The 23,373-nt window shown below is 40.6% G+C and overlaps 1 protein-coding gene and 1 pseudogene across 1 annotated transcript; both read left to right on the forward strand.

Moving 5' to 3' along the window:
* The first annotated feature begins 11,979 nt into the window (after positions 1–11,979).
* On the forward strand, positions 11,980–15,951 carry LOC143859453 (putative pectinesterase/pectinesterase inhibitor 21). Its single transcript, XM_077370160.1, has 3 exons — positions 11,980–12,241; positions 13,401–14,286; positions 14,978–15,951. The coding sequence occupies exons 1-3, from the start codon at positions 12,083–12,085 to the stop codon at positions 15,688–15,690; spliced, it is 1,758 nt and encodes a 585-aa protein (XP_077226275.1). The 5' UTR covers positions 11,980–12,082; the 3' UTR covers positions 15,691–15,951.
* Positions 15,952–17,152: 1,201 nt separating this feature from the next.
* LOC143859408 (putative pectinesterase/pectinesterase inhibitor 21) lies at positions 17,153–20,708 on the forward strand (annotated as a pseudogene).
* Positions 20,709–23,373: the final 2,665 nt, after the last annotated feature.

The raw sequence follows: 23,373 nt of genomic DNA on the forward strand, positions 1-23,373 counted from the left end.
GATGCCATCTAGGATCAATCCAAGCGTCGATGCTCTTCCTGTTGGCCGTGCTTCTTCACCCTCGCTCCTCAAGAGATCCAAAATCTCTCTACTCTTTCTTGAAGACGTTTTTTCACTCTTCTTCCTTAAGAGATGTTTCATAATTTTTCCCTTGATTCTCCACGTCTTGCAAACCACATTTTAGTTAAAAGGATAAGAATCCCCATAAAAAAAACCCAACAGTCCAAACACGACCTTTCTTCTTCTTGGAAGTTAATCTTTTCAAGAGCAAAATCCAAGAGTGGGATTTAGCTAAATGAATAGAGCTCCTAGATGAATAGAGCTCTCTATTTATAAGCAACTCGATTTAAGTAAGCTAATACCTAAATTCAAGGCAAACTTAACGGTATTAAAAAAAATAAAGCAACAACAAAGAACACAACGAACTTTATGTGGTTCAACAGTGTGCTTAACTATACGGAGACATACAATTTCTACAGGCAACATATTCAATATTAGTGTTACAAGCTTTATCTCATTCACCACTCTCAAACCCAAAATTATAACTCCTTCGTACAACTTGAATACCCCGGAGAATATAAATGCCTTGTACAAATGTAGAAAATATCAAGACCTTATTAGTTAGACCCAAATTAGTTCGAGTAAAGTGTTCAGACTACCTTTTGTGTTACTTAATTTTTTGTAATTAAGTCTTCCCAAAGAATTCATTGCAGGTGGTTTTTGGTATCATCAAGTGAATAATGTCTACTAGGGCTACAACAGAGCCAGCCTGGCCTTGATTGACCCTAGTGCAAATACATGTTGAGAGTGCAAAAAATAAAGCAACCACATATCATATAGCACAAAATGATCAATAAATAGAGAAAGGGAACAAAATAAGACAATATGAATTCAACAACGTGACGGGCAGCAGAGACAATTAATAATAATAATCTAAAGAAACATCAATCCAAGATAATAGAAAACATTAGCAAAAGAAACATGCACATATGGTTCAATTTTTGTAATAGAAAACCTAGGGCCGGGCCTGGTCAGGCTGACCTGAGGTATTAACCCTGAACCTGACCCGACCTTGAGTCAAGGCCTAAAAAGTGAACCCTAACCCGCCCTCAGGGTTGGAAAATCCCAGACCCTGTTCGGGGTCAGGGCTGACAGGGCCAAACCTGCACCCCTAATGTCTACATTGATAGCAAACATTACCAATTTTACCTCTCATACCTAAATTTTCAAGGAAAAACTTTGGGGAATGTCGAAGGGTGGTGGGGAAATAGCACTTTACTCTCTCTCTCTCTCTCTCTAGGTACACAAGTTTGTCACTATTTTCTCCAGGTGGTGAGAGAGGGACAAGGCGTGTGAAGTGGCTAAAAATCAGTGAACTAGTGTCTCCCAAGTGGTTAGAAGTGGCTAAAAATTATGAAACAAAAAAAAGATCTACTGAAAATATGGTCGACTTTTTCTGATTTTTAGCCACTTCTCACCTTATCTCAATCGTGCCCTCTCAATAGGGCCATTGGGAGGAGAAAGATTTGAGAGGGCACGGTTTACATGAGCCGGCTAAAAACAGGAAAAAGTTTTTTTGGTTCCCTTAGAGACACCAATTTATCATGAAGAAAATTAATGGTAGCCAAACATAACCTAAATATTGGCAGTGCCAGTTGTGAGAGATGGGTGGAGAGGAAGAAACTCAATGGGGTGGGAGTGAGGAGAGCATGAAAAGCCAATGGAAGAACGGGAAAAAAACCCTCAAATTGAAGTAGCATATTTTTTTCACGGTTTTCTTAGTGCTTTCTCATGCTCTCTCTACTCATAACCTCTCAAGTCTATCCCATTCACTCCAAGGTTCCTCTTTCACAATTGGCCAACGAATATTTCATCATAGAGAAAATTACACTATAAAATCAAGGTTTTCTCATAATTACTTTACCAGCTTTCCAAATTTCGACTAAAATCAGACTTTCATCATAGAGAAAATTAGAGAAACTAGAAAATTTAATAAAACATCAAATGTTTTGATACTTTAGTGAACACAACTCCTAATTCTAACTTTTAACTTATATATAATATAATCTTACGTCTGGGATTAACCAGCACCCTACAGTATAATGAGTTTGGCCTTTGATAGGGTAAAACCATTTAGTTGAGGCTCCTCACTTTGGATCTCCTATGGTCCAAAAATAAACCAATCCAAGATAAACTATCTAAAAATACTCACCATGCTCGAGAATTTGAATTTGTTCAGTTTCTTCTTCTTCTTTTTCAACACCATATTGGCAACCATACAAAGGGTTTTGCTGACATGACACCCAAAAGCCAAGCAAAACCCCTAAACCATCCCGGATTTTGTGCAAACTGCAAACTAAAAAGAGCTGAAATTGAAGAGATGGTGGTTAGGCTCCTTCCTCATAAACACCGCTTGGCCCATCTTAAGTTGTTATAAACTCATAATGTAGAAGGTTCATAGTCACTTCGATCCTTATGCGAAACCCCTGAAACAAACCTGCTAACGGGAAATAACTCCAACCATGATATGCATAACTTACTTCCCAAGAAATAGTAACATGAGACTTGTCTTTTTCATAATCTTAAAAATGCCCATATCCAAGAAAGAGATGGGATATCCTCAATTTAAAAATATTCTTGATTGCAAGAAGTCAAGGACCGTGAACTATTATGTTATTTTTTTTTAAAACAATAACTGCGAAAATAATTAGTTTCTAGAGATGGTGTTAGTCTTACTTTTAAATAAAGTTCAAGAGGATGTCAGGGATGCCAATGGACCCAGACATTAATGAACAGGCATTGGGCACAATAGCTGGATCAATCGTGTCCATTGGATCCATGTTCGTTATGCAACTCTTTTCTAGGACTCATCTTTTCTCACAATCTTTTCAGCATGATTTTTTTTAGAATTATTCCATAATTGGCAACATCACTTGATTATATTGGTTGTTGTTCACTTGTTTCTAGTTTCTTTCTCTCTTGTTTTTAATGTAATATAGTTGACAAGTTAATTCCTTGATTGGTTGCTAGGGGGGCGTTGGCAAACAAGAGCCTGAACGTATGCTTTTTCCTCTGTTGATTCTGTAGTTATCTTATTTATCTTTACTGTATCCCAGAAGTTTTTTTTATAATTTTGTTCAAAATATTTCTTGACAGATATTCAATTCAAGACTTTGGCTTCTCCTGAAACTGCTTCAGATGCTGATTATGCTGTAATATTGGGAGTGATTGGTCATGAGGTAAATACTATTTTGAAGGGCATTTTTTTTCTGTAAGTCATAATCTTCCTATTTTAATTATGAATTCTCCCTAACAAGGCCGTAAAACTGTTTGCTTGCAGTATTTCCATAATTGGACTGGAAACAGGTACACAAATTTCTCATTGTTTTACTAGAAAATCTTAGTTTTTGTAAGTTTTATCCATAATTACCGGAAGCTTCCTAGAAGAGTTGAAGTTAGCATTGGAAGCTCGATTCTCCTCACTTCCAAAATTTAGCAAAAATGGGCTTACATCACGTTTTATGTCAATTAAAAGTCTGCTTACTATTTTAGTGATTGTTTCCTTTTCTAGCAGTGTTTTCTCCTCAGCAATTCCAAAGTTGTGTTTTAAAAACTATAAATACTACTACACAGTACACACTCTCTTAATTAGACTTAAAACTTCAAGAACTCATTTTAAGTTTGAAATAAAACTTATGTAACATCCATTAAAAAATAAATGAACAAGACTTTAATTTTCTTCAAAACCTTTTCCTGAAGGATAAATTTGTAATAGTGTTTAGCATTAAACCTAAATGACTAAAAAGTCAGAATGTAAGGCTAGAAAGCCTTAAAACTTGTGTTAACCTAACCTACATTCACCCTTGTAAACCTTGGAGTCCTCCTTACCTTGTTAACCTAACCAACATTCACCCTCCCTCCATAAAATGCCAAAACCCTAATCAACCGCGCTTCCTTTCAGTTGAAGTTTTCTGCACACCCCAGATTCACTTAATGTGATGCTTTCCTCCCTCTTCCTTTTCGGTTTCCTCATTTCTCCCTCCTTAGTTCTTCCCTCTTTCTGCTTCTCTTCATGCCTCACTTCTCACATTTGCTTCCAACTCTGGCAACTATGGTTATATCACTTCTACGATATCCACTATTTTATTCTTTCTTTTTTTCCCCTCACAGTAATGCCTCATTTTCATTGTCATATCCGACGCTCTTATACATGCCATATGTGGGTATTTTGTCCGAAACAGACCATACATGCAGATGTACCTACCACTCTACACCCATATTGGTCATTTAGCTGGGAACATGTGGCCCCCATGTCACGAGGCTAAAGCATGATCCCATATATGCTAAAATCCCAAGAAGGCTTGATGTTAAAATAGATTACTTCATCTGCAATTTGGGTGCTTAATTCCTAGACATCTGGCCGCAGTTTTAAATTTCCACTGAAACCAACATGGAACGACCGAAATATTTCTGTTTTTTTCCCCACCGAAACGACCGAAATGAATATACTAAAATCGTAAGTGTAATATTGGTATACAATATTAATATTTAACACATAATTATATTGATTTTTTTTAATGGTACACATAATTATATTTATATGGAGAGGAATGCTAGACTCTCAGCCGCCCTTGCAAAAAAAGGGGCAAAGGGCGCCCCCATTGGTCAAATTCCATTTAAGATGGCACAAAAAATTAAGACCATAACTGTCTTTAATGGAATTTGACCAATAGGGGTGCCCTTTGCCCTCGAGGGTGCCTGTGAATCTAGCATTCCTCTTATAAGAATTGCATGCAAAATGTGGTGCATGTATTATGTATAAATATTTATTCATATTACATGTGACATTTGGTATGTAATAAATTATCCGACATGCGCGATAGTGTGTCACTAGGCGTTTGATATTTTTAAACCATTTTGAATGCTTGTGTTACTTATGTGATACTTTCTAAGTGTGTAGCATTTCTTGAGGTTTCATCTTTAAATTCTATCATTTGTATAAGTTTCCAAATTTTTCCATGATTTTACAGGATTTCCACTGAAATTTCTAACTGAAACCAAAACATTTCTGTTTCCTTGGTGGCCGAAACTGAAATTTAATACCTTGCCTCGAAATTAAATATCATTGCTAAAACTGCTGCAGAGTGACATGCATGACTGGTTCCAACTTAGCCTGAAGGAAGGTCTCACTGTCTTCAGAGATCAGGTAACATACTGTTCTTAAGAATTATCTTCTACTGTAACTTGTTTCGTTTTTCGTTTCCACCTTTTGAAATTATTACCTGCGTTGAAATTGACAGGAGTTTTCATCTGACATGGGCAGTCGTACTGTTAAGCGCATCACATATGTTTCTAAACTTTGGAATTACCAGTTTCATCAGCTTGCTGACACTTAGAATATTACATTTACACTTGCTGCTTGCACTTGAACTATATACTATAGTGATTACCTCTACTTGTTTTTGGTCATTTCATAGTATAAATTGCTTCGTAAAGATAATGTTCTGAGACTTTGTTCACCTGATAGGAAGTATCATAAATGTGTAAGGTGTGAACTTGTCAAGCTCGCTATTTCTGTGCTCCATATTAAGAAAGAATCCACAAACAGTGGAGTTTAAATTCATATCATTTTTTGAGCAGTGGTTGCAAAAGGTTTGGCTTTGGTCTACTGTATACCTTCCGGCCTTCTTAGGTGTTATTTCCTGTTTTCTTTAGTGAAAAAATTTCTGTTCATTTTTCTAGTAAAACTAAAGTTATTAGGAGAAGAGTGTTAATATTTATACTTCTTTAGCATGCATATGTGAACTGGGTGTTCTCATTTCCTTCATTGTTTTTGAATGGTAAGAATAAATCTCATTCCAATAAAGAGACCGAGAAGGTTTATACAATGGAATATGCATAATAATAAATACAAAAGAGCATCTCCTCATGGGCAGGTAAGAGATCCGGAAAATGAGAAAGATGGGACTCCGGGGAAGGGTAATCAAATAACTCCATCTCTGCCCTCGAAACCTCGGCTCTAGCCAAAGAGTCAGCCAACCAATCAGCCATTCTGGGGACGTGGCGAAAAGATAAATTGGCTCCCGACACTCTATCCTCCACTCAACTAAGTCTTTGTCCCAAACCAGTTGGGGTCAACTAATGAATCCTTTAGAAAATTTTCATGATGAAGGTTAAAGAATCTACCCGGCTCAAAATGACTAATTCTATCCTGACACTAGTTGGGTTCGTTCATCTACATAGATCATTTTCTTTCATTCTCTCCTATCCAAGGTCATTTTTCTGTTATGTTCCTAGCTATCAAATCTTTTCTCATTGTTTCTCTCGAAGTTGTTTTCGGTCTTCGGTCTGCCCCTACCTCTTTTAACTCCATCAACTTGGCACGATTCGCCTCTTCTCACTGGAGCATCTAAAGGCCCACGTTGGATATGTCCAAACCATCTTAAGCAGTGTTCTTTCTTCTCCTCAATTGTTGTGCCACCCCTACCTTTTTACGAATGTCGATCTTCATTTTTAATTCTATTTAACCTTGTGTGGCCGCACATCCATCTAAGCATTCACATCTCTGCTACACTCATCTTATGCACATGATGCTTCTTGTTGGCCCAACATTCTGAGCCGTACAGCATGGATAGCCTCACAACTGTCTTATAAAACTTTCCCTTTATCACAAGTCAGGATAAAGGAGGAGGGTTGGCGTCAGGTTGGCAACTGGTCGTAAACTTTGCCACTCTTCTTTGAAATGAAATCCGACATTCTATCCTGAATCTCATAAAAAAGACGCAAACCGCCAAGGGTGCGAATAGGACTCCCTCAGCCATCGGATCACATTAAGAGTCTCCTTCAACCACCATTTTATCGAGATCAATGTTCTCTAGCAATTTAATACCATGGTGAGCCGCTCGCACTTCCTCCTCACTCGCATCCTCCAAGCCTATGAGACTTGAGAAGGCCCACACAACCAAACCCTGACCATCCCTTAAAATGCCCCAAATACCGGAAGGACCCGGATTTCCCAAACTAGAGCCATCAAAGTTTAGCTTAAAACATCTGGCCCGCGGAGGTTCCCATTCTTGAACTATTAGACTCTCATTCCAAATCGCGGAGATTCACATTCTTGAACTATTAAAGCATCCGGCTGGCGGAAGTTCCTGTTTTCTTCATCATTACGTTAATTTCTTTGTTTACATTTCTCTGCTCTGTAGTGCAAGATTAGAACGTTACATGAATGCTATTTAGAGGTTATATATGCTATTAGAGACATCATTGCTCTCTAGTGCAAGATTAGAACGTTACATGAATGCTATTTAGAGGTTATATATGCTATTAGAGACATCATTGGTAGCTTTTTTTAGCCTATAAGACATATATGCTATTATAGACATCATTGGTAGCTATTTTAGCCTAGATATATATTAAAGTCCATTGGATTGGACATTGGAGGTTTCCTTGACAGCCCCCATCTCTTTGAATTTCAACACCTTATGTTTGGAACTTGGAAGTTGAGCCTTATTTATTTTCTGAGAAAAGTACAGAATGCGGGCCGATGTTTAGTGAATATACGGATTGCGGGCACCTTTTAAAACAAGAACAAAAAAAGGGCTAAACTTCAAAATTGGGTGGTCAAAAGACCCTGATACCCTTCTGACATCGACAGAGTCCTCCTTTTCATTACGGCCTCTTAAATTGGCCCAATTCACGAGGTTTCTTTTGGTTCATTTAAATGTGTATTTGAACCGAGAGAACCTTGGGTTCATTTCTATCTTGGCCGTCGGAAATAACTAGAGACGGATGGATCTTGACATGCGTTGGAAAACTTTTTGGAACCCCGACGTTATTGTACTTTTTAGAACACTGACGTTATCTTTTCTCACTTATCTTTTGGCTTAGAACGGTAGACGTTATCTTTTCTCACTTATCTTTTCAACACCTGTCAGCCATCCATCTGTCTCTAGGTATTTCCGACGGCCAAGATAGAAATAATGGGTACGCCGGCGGAAAATAATGGGTTCGCGGATGAAAATAATGGTTACAGAGAGGGAAACAATGGGTACGCCGGCGGAAATAATGTGTACACGCGCCGATGGAAATAATGGTTACAGAGAGGGAAATAACGGGTACACTAGCGGAAATAATTGGTGCACCGATGGAAATAATGGTTACAGAGAGGGCAATAACGGGTACGCCGGTGGAAATAATGGGTACACCAATGGAAATGATGGTTACAGAGAGGGGAATAATGGGTATGCCGGCGGAAATAATGGGTACGCCGATGGAAATAATGGTTACAGAGAGGGGAATAGGAATAGTACGCCGATGGAAATAATGGTTATAGAGAGGGGAATAATGGGTACGCTGTGGGTACGCCGGCAGAAATAATGGGTACGCCGATGGAAATAATGGGTACAGAGAGGGGAATAGGAATAATGGGTACGCCGGCGGAAATAATGGTTACAGAGAAGGGAATAATGGTTACAGAGAGGGGTATTATTAGAAGACGCCACCGTTTCATATTGATGTCCACGTGTCGTGGATCCGACCGTCGATCTATTCATATTGGCGACGACCAAGATTTAAAGGAACCCAAGGACTCTGGGTTTCCAGAAAGATTTCAATCTAAACAAACCGACTACGTATAGAGCTGCTAGCATTCCAAAAAGTTTTTCAACACGTGTCAGGCATCCATCCATCTCTAGGTATTTCCGACGGCCAAGATGGAAACGAACCCAAGGTTCTGTGACTTCTGTCGGTTCAAATACCAGACGAACCAAAAGAACCTCGTGAAACACACCAGTAATGAAAAAGAAGGCCGAATGACGTTTCTGCTGATGTCAGAAGGGTATCAGGGTCTTTTTCCAACTCGATTTTGAAGATTAGCCCGTTTTTTGTTCTTGTTTTAAAAGGTGCCCGCAATTTGTATTTTCACTAAACATCGCCCCCATTCCATACTTATCTCTTATTTTCTCAATTGAGGTTTTCATGAATGCTAAATGATGGAATAACGTTCCTAGTATGGAATGACTCCATTTTCCAATTAATATTAAAAAAAAATCATATAGTTATTTCTTTTATTATTTTTTTGAATACAAATATCTAAGTAATTATTCATTCATTTTTGGCAGCGATATAGTCTGCATAATGGAATCCTATGTGTAAGCAGGCAGATTTCATCCATGAAAAGCTAGGTGTTGTATGCAAATGAATTAAAAATCAATGGGTCCTGGTTTTTCAGGCTTTTCTTACCCTCGATCTCCTCACTCAGTCCCTCTCCTATCTATCCCTCTCCCACTGTCCCTTACCATTATATAAGCTTAATATTAACAGGAAAAAAATCCCCCCCCCCCCCCCCCCGCAGTACACATTCGTCCCCCTTATAATGTGAACAGTGGGCAATTTGAAAATATCGTCGCCCAAATCATTTTTACAGCTTTGCAAGCTCACAGGTGAATCCTTTTTAAAAGATTATTTCATACTTACACCAATGGTTGTAAGTATGCCAATAGATGTATATTGAGTATGCCAGTTAAGGGTCTTTTCCAAAAAATACTTTTGTATTAGAGACGGTCCAGACCGCTGGTAAAAGCCAATACTCCAAAGATTCTTTTACACCTTTTGCGGCGGTCATAAAGGCCAATAATTATTAGGCTCCTTTTCTTTCGATGTAAAATTTGTTTTATATTGTAAAAATTAACATAAAACAAATTTTACGTCCATTTGTATGTCAAAAGAAACGGAGCTATTATTGGTGGATAGATTTATCCGCCAGTAAATGATTTATCGACAAAACTAATCCTCCGGATTTCTTTTCTAGGTGGTTAAATTAACTTCTACCAGTGGTAAAAACCATCTTTCTTGTAGTGCAATATAAGTAGCCTATATAGACACACACTTACAGAAAGAAATGGCAGCTCATAAAATGGAACTTTTACCTAAATTATGGAGATTTTAGCTGACTTTTTCAAAATGAAAAGACAAAAAATATGGCATCAATATCTGATGAATTAAAACTATAATTTATATTAGAAAAAAAAAAACTTTCAATTTGACTACATCATGCTCCTATATTAAACTAGATGACTCATAAAGATTTCACACTGTAGAAAACTAATTTAACAAAAAAGAAGAAGTTAAACTCACCTAGGAATAGACATTTAAATTAGGAAGAAAAGCAAGGAAAGCCTGAACATACTTACTATATAAAAAAGAGGAGGAGATCTAGATCTTGACTATTTCCATTAAAAAACTAATAAAAAATTTCCATATGTCTAGATAGCACCTGAATTTTCCATCCGAGTACAAAAACATTCTTTTTTTTTTGGAAAAAAAATAGCATGTAAATTTCGAGTTCGAGATCCAGCGCCATGTCAAGGACCGGATCTACATTCTTGTTTTCCCCGTCTCAAGGCAGTTCTCCCATGTCCATCTGACATGCGATGATGGTTGATGTATGGAAATGTTCCAAACTAAAATATTGGGAAGTGATATGTCCGTCCCTTTTGATCACCACGAACACCCCTTGTTAGTGTATCAATGACTAAAGAGGGGTTGTTGTACTTGATGTCAGAAGAATTCAATGCCCTTGATTGCCATGTACACTGACAGAGGAACAGGAGGGTGTTCCTGGTGATCAAAAGGGGCGGATATATCACTTCCCAAAAAATTTCTCCATTCTCTATAAAAACTCCAACCCAACTTGAACATGGATTTTTTTTATGGAAAGTACTTTTATTTTGAATGGTTAAGAACAAATTTTATTAAAGAAAGGAAAGGAGGCCCACAACCAAGATAGGCAAGGCTACAACTTCCATCAAGGTGGCCAAAAATCAAAGAGTTCCAAAGCAGCCTACTATGGAAATCAGCTATCCGCAACACTGTTAGCTAATCTTTGTTGAAACCTAACATGGAAATCAGCTACTGTTAGCCGATCTACCACCACTGCACGGGCTAATCTATCCGCAATTAAATGGAAATCAGCTACTCTCTCCTAGATCTCGACAATTAAATCAATAAATCTCCAAGGATAGGGATGGATGTCATCCATCCACCCAATGACTTTAAGCGAATCTCCCTCAACAATTAACCTGCTTAGGATACTTTCATCTGAGATTCTTATCCTTTGAAAGAGCGCTCTTAATTCAGCTTCATTGGAATCTGTGACCCCAATCAGCCCAGAAAAGGCCCACCAATCATCCCTTAAGACTCCTCCAATACCAGCCGGCGCTAATTACTTCTTACACAATAAAATTTTCCTTGTAAGAAGTATTTTAAGAAAAAATACTCTTCTCACATAATAAAAATTTCACTTACATCCAAACAACCGACATTTTTCTTAGAGAAGGTTCATTGTGTAATATATCCACATTAGTGCTGGTTAGGTTAGGGTTGAGGCACGCTGTAGCTCAACGATTGAGGCTTTGCCTCTCATCCTTGAGGTCGCAGGTTCGATCCCAGCTTACCTACTAAAAAAAAAAGGTAGTGGTTAGGTCTTAGTCGAAATAATTTTCACAAAGCTGAACTCATTGGATAAATTATAATTACAAGTGATTAATTAAAATATATTTTCCAAATAAGGAAAAAATTCCTCATTTTTAGAACATGTTATTAAAGGATAATAGGAAAAGAAATTAATTATAAGTTAAAAATAAACAAAATTTATTCAGAAAGTTTTGCTAACTGTAACATCCATATCCTCCAAGTGTGGGGAGCCGCACATATACAGAAAGAAATGGCAGCTCATAAAATGGCAGTTTTACCTAAATTATGGAGATTTTAGCTGACTTTTCCAAAATGAAAAGACAAAAAATATGGCATCAATATCTCTCTCTTCTCCAAATTCGGACATGAAAGGAGTGGGCAAAATCTCTTTCGAGAATTGGGGGTGCAACTGTTACTTTCTCCATCACCCATTTTTAACTAACTTTCAAAACTCAGAACCCTTCCACAAATATAAAAGGGAGGGAAGGAAGACAAATGAGAAAGTCCTCCTCTTTCTCTCTTTCACTCTGCCTTGCCTAGATCGTAAGGTAGAGGAGAACCAAAACTCTCAAGAAGAAGAAGAAGAAGAAGAAGAAAAAATTGCATCATGTCTTATCAGGGATATGGGCAGGTCCCCGACCGAGGGGACGCTCAGAAGAAGAAAAAGATGGCCATAATAGGCATCTCTTCTCTTATCCTGGTTGCCATGGTCGTCGCTGTCACCGTTGGTGTGTCTAAATACCACACCACGGGCAACACCGCAACGGTAATGTCAAACAACCAATTACTCCAAAAGCTTAAGCTGTTGTTAGAGTTATTTGGAATTTTAATAGGGATTTTGCAAAATAAGTCCTCTACTTTGCTCCATTTGCAAGAAAAAAAACAGGTCTTCTAGTTTGACAATTTGCCAATATATTCATCACGTTTGAAAGAATTTGCAAATCCCCTCATGCCATCAATTTGTGACTAAAATACCCAGAAATTATATAGTGTAAGGCCCTATAGGCCCGTATTTTTCTAAAAGTACTGCACGGCCTGCACCATAGGATGATCCAAACCGTCCATTTGATTGGCCATAACATAAATGGGGTGTGCCCAAAAATTCATTTCCAAATGCTGATCATAGCCCTTCCATCTATAGAGGAAATGCATATTATGAAAACCTCTACAGATGGGAGAAATTATATGATGCATGGCCTTATAAACACGAACTCATCATCCCATCCTTGATATTTGATCCAACAACACAGCTCTTTTTTTGAGGAGCTGCTGTTGGATCAAATATCAACGGTGGTACTTTTATCGTACCACCTTTACGTGTTTATACGGCCCTTCATCATATAATTTCTCGATTTCTTGACTCGCAAAAGACCAGAATGTCCTCATATGTGAAAAGATGAAAATTACCTTTTAAAGGACCAAAATACCCGTGATGCTCAGCGATAGATGTTTTGATAGGGTGGGTCCCACCAACTCAATTCAAACCCAAGCATAGGGTGGGGCCCAACATTTTGCTTCATGCTTTAATGGGTACGTCCCACAATGTGTATGGTGGGGCCAACAATTTTACACGTCATGTGTTTGATGGGATAGATATGATATTCCCACATCCTTCATTCACAACTATTCATTCACTGTGATGGGTATTTTGGTCTTTTACAAGGAAATATTTTTGGCACAAATTGATAGCATGACCTGATTTGCAACATTCACTCAAACACGATTACTCTGTTTGCAAATTTTCAAACTAGAGACTATTTGCTACATGATTTCTTTTGCCAAAACCCCATTTTAATATTAAGGAGTTGCTGGGTTTTGCAACCCACCATATGCTATGAGGCAACCGATACTATGTGAAACAACCAGTTACTCAAAAAGATTAAACTGCTAGAGTTTGTGTTATTTAACCACTTATACTTCAACAGGCAAGCGATGGTGGGTCGGGCGAAATCCATTCCTCCATGAAAGCAATCAAGGCAATCTGCCAACCCACAGATTACAAGCAAGCTTGTGTGGACAGCCTTTCATCGGCCTCTCACGGTAACACCACCGACCCAAAAGAGCTCGTAAAGCTCGCTTTCAAGGTCACAATAGATAAAGTGAAAGAGGCCTTGGCACACTCCCAGGTCTTAAAAGATGCCGAAAAGGACCCAAGATGCTCAAAGGCTCTTGAGAATTGCAAGGAATTGATGGGATATGCCATTGATGATCTTAAGAGCTCATTAAATAATTTGGGCGAATTCGATCTAAGCAAATTGAAGGAATTGATGGAGGATCTCAAGATCTGGCTCAGTGCCTCTGCGACCTACCAAGATACTTGCTTGGATGGTTTCGATAACACGACGGGCCACGCAGGAGCATCCATGAAGAAAGCTTTGGTAGGAGCTTCTGAGCTAACAAGCAACTCCCTAGCCATTGTTAGTGAGCTCTCCACTGTTCTTGGTGATTTGAAGCTCCCCTTCTTCAATAGAAGACTCCTTGAGGCCGAGAATGTGAATGATTTTCCGTCATGGGTTTCCGATGGAAGACGGAGACTCCTACATACCAAGAGCGTTGGTAGTCCAAATGTGGTGGTGGCTAAGGATGGAAGTGGACAATGCAAGACCATTAATGAAGCAATTGCCATGGTTCCATTGACTAGTAACAGTACATATGTGATCTACGTAAAGGAGGGAGTGTACAAGGAACAGGTGACCATTGACAAGAAAATGTGGAACGTGGTGTTGATTGGAGATGGCCCCAAAAAGACCATTATTACAGGCAGTGAAAATTTCATCGATGGAACACCCACCTTTAAGACTGCTACTCTCGGTAAGCAACACTGTTATACCATTTTAATTTCTATCTATCTCTATCAATTCATGGAAAATTTTTCCATAAAAATTTTTTACTGGAATTTTTTCTATAGTGGGTTTTTTGTTTCACCTCCTGTATAGCATGAGAAGGGCTCATCGTTTTGCATAACATGTCCTCATACGGTGAGGCCCATCATTTTGCACTCTAATAGTGCCATGGGTGGAACCCACCATAGGACCAACAATCTCTACCAAAACCCATGCATATGGTGGGGCCCAGAATTTTGCACAGTGGGTCCACCATCTCCACCCAAATATATGCATTGGGTGAGACCCACCACTTAACACCATGTTTTGATTAGGGACGTGGGTTTCACCGACTCCACCCAAATCCTTCCATACAGTGAGCCCACCATATTTTTTAACTGAGGCCCACCAATTTACAACTTGTTTTGATGGGGTGGGTCCCACGTAATCCACTCAAAACCATGTATCAGGTTTGACCCACCATTTTACCACATGTTTTGATGGGTTGGGTCTACAATCTCAACCCAAGCCCATGCATAGTAGGGCGAGGCCCACCATTTACACCTCATGTTTTGATGTGGTGGTGCCAATTATTTTATGCATGTACCCTTTTTTTTTGTGTGTGTTTTCAGCAAAATCAACCTAATTTATTTCTCTATATATAAAATGAAATTACACAGCCGTGATTGGAGAGGGTTTCGTTGGAAAGAACTTTGGAGTAGAGAACTCAGCAGGTCCCCAAAAGCATCAAGCAGTAGCTATCAGAGTGCAATCAGACAAATCAGTGTTCTACAACTGCCAATTTGATGGGTACCAAGATACACTCTATGCCCACACCAAACGCCAATTCTACCGTGATTGCACAATCTCAGGCACCATTGATTTCATCTTTGGTAATGCGGCCGTAGTCTTCCAAAACTGCAACATCATAGTAAGAAAGCCAATGGAAATCCAGCAGAACATAGTCACTGCTCAAGGAAGAAAGGATAGACGTGAGCCCACAGCTATTATCCTTCACAATTGCACTGTAGCCGCAGACCCAGACTACTACCCAGTAAGGAATAAGATCCCCACATTCCTCGGTCGTCCATGGAAAGAATACTCTCGAACTTTCTTCATCCAATCCCAATTGGATGATCTGATTAAACCCGAAGGGTGGTTGCCATGGATGCAAGATTTTGGTCTATCAACTTGTTTTTATGCTGAATTTGATAATAGAGGACCTGGTGCAACTCTAACACAGAGGGTGAAATGGCGCGGTGTTAAGACCTCGACCATGACGGTCGAGCGTGCTGCTAAATTCACGGCCAGCGTCTTCATTCAAGGGGACCAATGGATCAAGGATACTGGAGTTCCTTACACTCCTGGTTTGTTGCCCATCAGCTCCCAGTAGAACACTTTGTATTATATATATATACTTGTTCTGCAAAAAAGGAGCATATAACCATGTTTTTTGTCTTCTTAATTGAAACAATAAGCAGAGTGTGTGTGAAAGGCTAAACTAAGTAAGGCTTCAGATATAATAATAAAAAAAAGAGGCCAGCTTTCCCTTTCATTCCCCTTTCAGTAGTTCACAGTTTTGTAACAAATATTTTCCCTTTCTCAAAAGAGAATATAGTCATCTGAAAAGATAAAAAAAGGGTCTCATTTCTCATTTCTCATTTCACTACATTGTGGTTTGTAGTTCACGCTGGTTTCTTCATTTCCCCTTCCCACATGATGATGACCTTTGAATCACTATTTTCCTTCTATGGATTAACTTTTTTTTATTGGCAATGAATTAAATTATTAAAGAGAGATGATCAAAGCAATGTTGGAAATTGCATATCAAAGTCAATGTTTATGGTTTTGTGAAAAGTGGTCGTGGTCTTCTAAGATAGTTATTATGTGTTGAAAATGTAAGGGTCTTTGTATGTGATGGGGTGTTAAAAGATCCCCCACTCACGGATCAACACGTGACACCAAGGCAAGCCCACATGCTCATCACCCAAGAAGGGGTAATAGGGTCATTACAGCTTAAAAAAAGAATGATCAAGTGTAAACCTTGCCCAACCACAATCTTGCACCAGTCCAAGGGCTTGAAGTAAAGGGTAAAGTTTGATCCACTAATAGGCTAACACCTGTCCCCAAGGGCAAAAGGGTAATCCAATACCCAAAACTCCACTATAAAAGGCCTCCTAAGGCTCAAAGGTAGGGGACCGAATCCCTAAAAAAGCCATCATCTCTAGCTTTGGTTTTTCCAATTTTGTGCCCATTACTGACTTGAGTGTCGAAAGGCCCGTCTGGAGCTACGACTCCGGGTTGGTTTTCTGGCCTCCTGTACTTCTGTGCAGGACATAATTCTCAATCAGTTCAGCAGTTTGGACCCGCCAGATCAACTCCTTCGTCACTGTCTCATCTTTTACCAATTTTGGGCCTAACAGATTGGCACCATCCGTGGGACCACGAACTAAAAGCCGTTCTAAAATCCCATTATAAATGGCAGGACGGAGGAGTGCGCGAGTCCCTGCTGCGCCGGAGACCTGACCTGGCTCACATCGCACGGCGCAGAATAGGCGGATCGCTTCGGAGGTGGTTGTTACCCCAATGACAGAGAACACAGCCCAACTCGCTCCGAACATCCGATCCCCATCTCAACTCCTACGCCTGAGCAAATCCAAACCCTTTTCCAACAAATGACAACCGTTGTCGATCAGTACACGCACCTGATCTAACAAGCGCCTCAGCAACAACTCCCAAAAGTTTCCCGACCTGCACAAGGAAGGTTGAGCCCCCTAGAGAAGAGCCTGTACCTCTCTGCAGTGATCAGACCCGCCACTCCTTTTCGAGGCGGACCCATCACTCCAGAACAAGACATGCACAAACAGAGCCTCATCCCCGTCACCGATCCCGATCTCCCTCAGTGCATAGACACCGAGCCAGAGAGGATCGTGCAGAACATGCGAAATCTCGACACCGTCGAAAGAGATCTTAAAGTCATTCAGACTCAGCGGCAAGTCCCACTGTGGCCAAGGTCGTCACTGTCACCGTTGGTGTGTCTAAATACCACACCACGGGCAACACCGCAACGGTAATGTCATACAACCAATTACTCCAAAAGCTTAAGCTGTTATTAGAGTTATTTGGAATTTTAATAGGGTTTTTTAGCAAAATAAGTCCTCTACTTTGCTCCATTTGCAAGAAAAAAAACAGGTCTTCTAGTTTGACAATTTGCCAATATAGTCATCACGTTTGAAAGAATTTGCATATCCCGTCATGCCATCAATTTGTGACTAAAATACCTAGAAATTATATGGTGTAAGGCCCTATAGCCCCGTATTTTTCTAAAAGTATTGTACGCCCTTCATCATAGGATGATCCAAAGCGTCCATTTGATTGGCCATAACAGAAATGGGGTGTGCCCAAAAAATCATTCCCAAAGGCTGATCATAGCCCTTCCATTTATAGAGGAAATGCATATTATGAAAACCTCTACAGATTGGAGAAATTATATGATGAATGGCCTTATAAACACGTACTCATCATCCCATCCTTGATATTTGACCCAATAACTCAGCTCTTTTTTTGAGGACCTGCTGTTGGATCAAATATCAGCGGTGGTACTTTTATCGTACCACCTTTACGTGTTTATATGGCCCTTCATCATATAATTTCTCGATTTTTTTGACTCGCAAAAGACCAGAATGTCCTTATATGTGAAAAGATGAAAATTACCTTTTAAAGGACCAAAATACCTGTGATGCTCAGCGATAGATGTTTTGATAGGGTGGGTCCCACCAACTCAATTCAAATCCATGCATAGGGTGGGGCCCAACATTTTGCTTCATGCTTTGATGGGTACGTCCCACAATGTGTATGGTGGGGCCAACAATTTTACACGTCATGTGTTTGATGGGATAGATATGATATTCCCACATCCTTCACTCACTTATTTTGGTCTTTTTACAAGGAAATATTTTTGGCCTAAATTGATAGCATGACCTGATTTGCAACATTCACTCAAACTCGAGACTATTTGCTACATGATTTCTTTGGCCAAAACCCCATTTTAATATTAAGGAGTTGTTGGGTTTTGCAACCCACCGTATGCTATGAGGCAACAGCTCTCTCTGATACTATGTGAAACAACCAGTTACTCAAAAAGATTAAACTGCTAGAGTTTGTGTTATTTAACCACTTATACTTCAACAGGCAAGCGATGGTGGGTCGGGCGAAATCCATTCCTCCATGAAAGCAATCAAGGCAATCTGCCAACCCACACTACAAGCAAGCTTGTGTGGACAGCCTTTCATCGGCCTCTAACGGTAACACCACCGACCCAAAAGAGCTCGTAAAGCTCGCTTTCAAGGTCGCAGTAGATAAAGTGAAAGAGGCCTTGGCACAATCCCAGGTCATAAAAGATGCCGCAAAGGACCCAAGATGCTCAAAGGCTCTTGAGAATTGCAAGGAATTGATGGGATATGCCATTGGTGACCTTAAGAGCTCATTAAATAAATTGGGCGAATTCGATCTCAGCAAATTGAAGGAATTGATGGATGATCTCAAGATCTGGCTTAGTGCCTCTGTGACCTACCGAGATACTTGCTTGGATGGTTTCGATAACACAACGGGCCCGCAGAAGCGTCCATGAAGAAAGCTTTGGTAGGAGCTTCTGAGCTAACAAGCAACTCCCTAGCCATTGTTAGTGAGCTCTCCACTGTTCTTGGTGATTTGAAGCTCCCCTTCTTCAATAGAAGACTCCTCGAGGTTGAGAATGTGAATGATTTTCCGTCATGGGTTTCCGATGGAAGACGGAGACTCCTACATACCAAGAGCGTTGGTAGTCCAAATGTGGTGGTGGCTAAGGATGGAAGTGGACAATGCAAGACCATTAATGAAGCAATTGCCAAGGTTCCATTGGAGAGTAACAGTACATATGTGATCTACGTAAAGGAGGGAGTGTACAAGGAACAGGTGACCATTGAGAAGAAAATGTGGAACGTGGTGTTGATTGGAGATGGCCCCAAAAAGACCATCATTACAGGCAGTGAAAATTTCATCGATGGAACACCCACCTTTAAGACTGCAACTCTCGGTTAACAACACTGTTATAGCATTTTAATTTCACCATCTATCTATCTCCTTTAATTCATAGATGGGATTTCTCGCACCTCATGCATAGCACGAGATGGGCTCGTGGTTTAGCATAACATATTCTCATAAGGTGAGGCCCATCATTTTACACTCAAGAGTATCATGGGTGGGGCCCACCACAGGGCCAACTATCTCTATGGTGGGGCCAACCATCTCTATCCAAACCCATGTTTTGATTAAGATGGGTTTCACCAACTCCACCCAAATCCTACCACACAGTGGGCGCGCCATATTTTTTAGCGAGGCCCACCAATTTACAACTTGTTTTGATGGGCTGGATCCAACGTAGTCCACTCAAAACCATGTATCAGGTGGGACCCACCATTTAATTACCACATGTTTTGATGGGTTGGGTCCACAATCTCAACCCAAGCCCATGCATAGGGTGAGGCCAACCATTTTACACCTCATGTTTTGATGGGGTGGTGCCAATTATTTTATGCATGCATGTACCTTCTTTTTGTGTCTAATTTATTTCGCTATGAAATGAAATTACACAGCTGTGATTGGAGAGGGTTTCATTGGAAAGAACTTTGGAGTAGAGAACTCTGAGGGTCCCCAAAAGCATCAAGCAGTAGCTATCAGAGTACAATTAGACAAATCAGTGTTCTACAACTGCCAATTTGATGGGTATACCAAGACACACTCTATGCCCACACCAAACGCCAATTCTACCGTGATTGCACAATCTCAGGTACCACTGAATTCATCTTTGGTAATGCGGCCGTAGTCTTCCAAAACTGCAACATCATAGTAAAAAAGCCAATGGAAACCCAACAGAACATAGTCACTGCTCAAGGAAGAAAGGATAGACGTGAGCCCACAGCTATTATCCTTCACAATTGCACTGTAGCTGCAGACCAAGACTACTACCCAGTAAGGAATAAGATCCCCACGTTCCCTCGGGTGCTTCCTTGTCATTTAATACAAATCGCTATTTCAAAAAATAAAGATCCTCACATTCCTCGGTTGTCCATAGAAAGAATATTCTCGAACTTTCTTCATCCAATCCCAATTGGATGATGTGATTAAACCCGAAGGGTGGTTGCCATGGATGCAAGATTTTGGTCTACAAACTTGTTTTTATGCTGAATTTGATAATAGAGGACCTGGTGCAGCTCTGACACAGAGGGTGAAATGGCGCGGTGTTAAGACGTCGACCATGACGGTCGAGCGTGCCGCTAAATTCATGGCCAGCGTCTCATTCAAGGGGACCAATGGATCAAGGATAATGGAGTTCCTTACACTCCTGGTTTGTTGCCCACCAGCTCCCAGTAGAACAATTTGTAATATATATATATATATATATATATATATATATATATATATATATACTTGTTCTTCAAAAAAGGAGTATATAACCATGTTTTTTGTCTTCTTAATTGAAACAATAAGCAGAGTGTGTGTGAAAGGCTAAACTAAGTAAGGCTTCAGATATCATAAAAAAAAAGAGGCCGGCTTTCCCATTCATTCCCCTTGCAGTAGTTCATACTGTTTTGTAACAAATATTTTCCCTTTCTCAGAAGAGAATATAGTCATCTGAAAAGAGAAAAAAAGGGTCTCATTTCTCATTTGTCATTTCACTACATTGCGGTTTGTAGCTCACGCTGGTTTCTTCATTTCCCCTTTTCACATGATGATGACCTTAATTTGAATCACTATTTTCCTTCTATGGATTAACATTTTATTTAATGGCAATGAATTAAATTATTAAAGAGAGACGATCAAAGCAATGTTGGAAATTGTATATCAAAATCAATGTTTATGGTTTTGTGAAAAGTCGTCGTGCTCTTCTAAGATAGTTATTATGTGTTGATTGAAAATGTAAGGGTCTTTGTATGTGATGGGGTGTAAAAAGATCCCCCACTCACGGATCAACACGCGGCATCAAGGCAACTCCATATGCTCATCACCCAAGAAGAGGTAATAGGGTCATTATAACCTAAAAAAGGAAAGATGAAGTGTAAACCTTGCCCAACCACAATCTTGCACCTATCCAAGGGCCTGAAGGAAAGGGTAAAGTTTGATCCACTAATAGGCTGACACCTGTCCCCAAGGGAAAAGGGCAATCCAATACCCAAAACTCCACTATAAAAGGCCTCCTAGGGCTCAAAGACAGGGGACCGAATCCCTAAAAAAGCCATCATCTCTAGCTTTGGTTTTTCCAATTTTGTCCCCATTACTAACTTGAGGGTCGACGGTTCCGTCCGGAGCTACGACTCCGGGTTGGTCTTTTGACCTCGTGTACTTCTGTGCAGGACATGATTCTCAATCAGTTCAGCAGTTTAGACCCACCAGATCAGCTCCTTCGTCACTGCCTCATCTTTTACCAATTTTGGGCCTAATAGATTGGCGCCATCCGTGGGACCATGAACTAAAAGCCGTTCTAAAATCCCATTATAAATGGCAGGACGGATGAGTGTGCGAGTCCCTGTTGCGAGGGCGACTCGACTTGTCTCACATCGCACGGCGCAGAATGGGCGGATTGCCTCGGAGGTGGTTGTTCCCCCAATGACAGCAGAGCACAACCCAACTCGCTCTGAACATCCGATCCCCATCTCAACTCCTACGCCTGAGCAAATCCAAACCCTTTCCCAACAAATGACAACCCTTGTCGATCGGTACACGCACCGGAACCAACAAACGCCTTGGCAACATCTCCCAGAAGTTTTCCGACCTGTGCAAGGAAGGATGAGCCCCCTAGAGAAGAGCATGTACCTCTCTGCTGTGATCAAACCAGCCACTCCTTTTCGAGGCGGACCCATCACTCCAGAACAAGACATGCACAAACAGAGCCTCATCCCTGTCACCGATCCCGATCTCGCTCAGTGCATAAACACCGAGCCAGAGAGGATCGTGCAGAACAGGCGAGATCTCGACACCTTCGAAAGAGCTCAGAAAGTCATTCACACTCAGCGGCAAGTCCCACTGTGGAGAGAAGGAATAGATCATCGAATCGAGGAGCTGACAAAGGATCATAATCGGCCCATTGCAACACCATTCTCAAGCAGACCTCCCTTTACAAAAAGTATTACTTGTGCCAGTACCCAAAGGGTTCAAGATGCTGTCAGTACTGCAATATGATGGAACAATTGATCTCGTGGACCATTTGGAGATGTTCTGAACCATGATGCTCCTGCATGGTGCCTCCGATGGATTCCTTTGCAGGGCCTTCCCAACCACACTAATTGGAGCTGCAAGAGATTGGTACTCACGCCTTAAACCAAACTCCATTGACAATTTCGAGCTGTTTGGGGATGATCTGATCCGACACTCCATGAGTAGTCGAAGGCCACGAAAGACAACGGCATCCTTAATGACATTAAGATAAGAGGACAACAAGTCTCTGAAAGCGTTCGTGAGCCGATTTAACAGGGAGGCCCTCCAATTCCCGAACCTAGATCCCTCGGCCGCCACGAATGCACTCCTCGCGGGAGCCAAATCCAATGAATTCCGGCGAACTGTAGCCTGTCGAAACCCACACTCCTTGGCAGATCTGATGACTGGAGCCGAAGAGTATATATCTGTAGAAGAGACACTAGCTGAACTGGATTCGAACCGGAGGAGAACTTCGAAACAGAAACCCTACGAAGCAACGTAGGGAGGATAAGCCTCCAAGAAGAGAAAGGAGCCATCAGAGAAGGGAAGAGAGCTACACGCCCCTCAACACGTCCAGAACCCGCATCTTGGCTGCGATCAGAGAAGAAGATTTCATTAGGTGGTCGGCGATAATGCTTTCCAAAGGAAACAAGAGGGATAAGTCCAAAAACCTGAGTCCCAGCTCGGGTTGGACATGCCTAAAGCCTGAAGTCCACCTCGAGTTGGGCCTAAGACCAACCTACTCGGTTAGAATAAACATAAGTCCAGAAACCTGAGTCCCAGCTCGGGTTGGACATGCCTAAAGCCTGAGGTCCACCTCGGGTTGGTCCTGAAACTGATATGT

Source organism: Tasmannia lanceolata, unplaced genomic scaffold (genome assembly GCF_043159265.1).
Source record: "Tasmannia lanceolata isolate RefF3 unplaced genomic scaffold, GAP_Taslan_0.1 ptg000029l, whole genome shotgun sequence".
Lineage (NCBI taxonomy): Eukaryota > Viridiplantae > Streptophyta > Magnoliopsida > Canellales > Winteraceae > Tasmannia > Tasmannia lanceolata.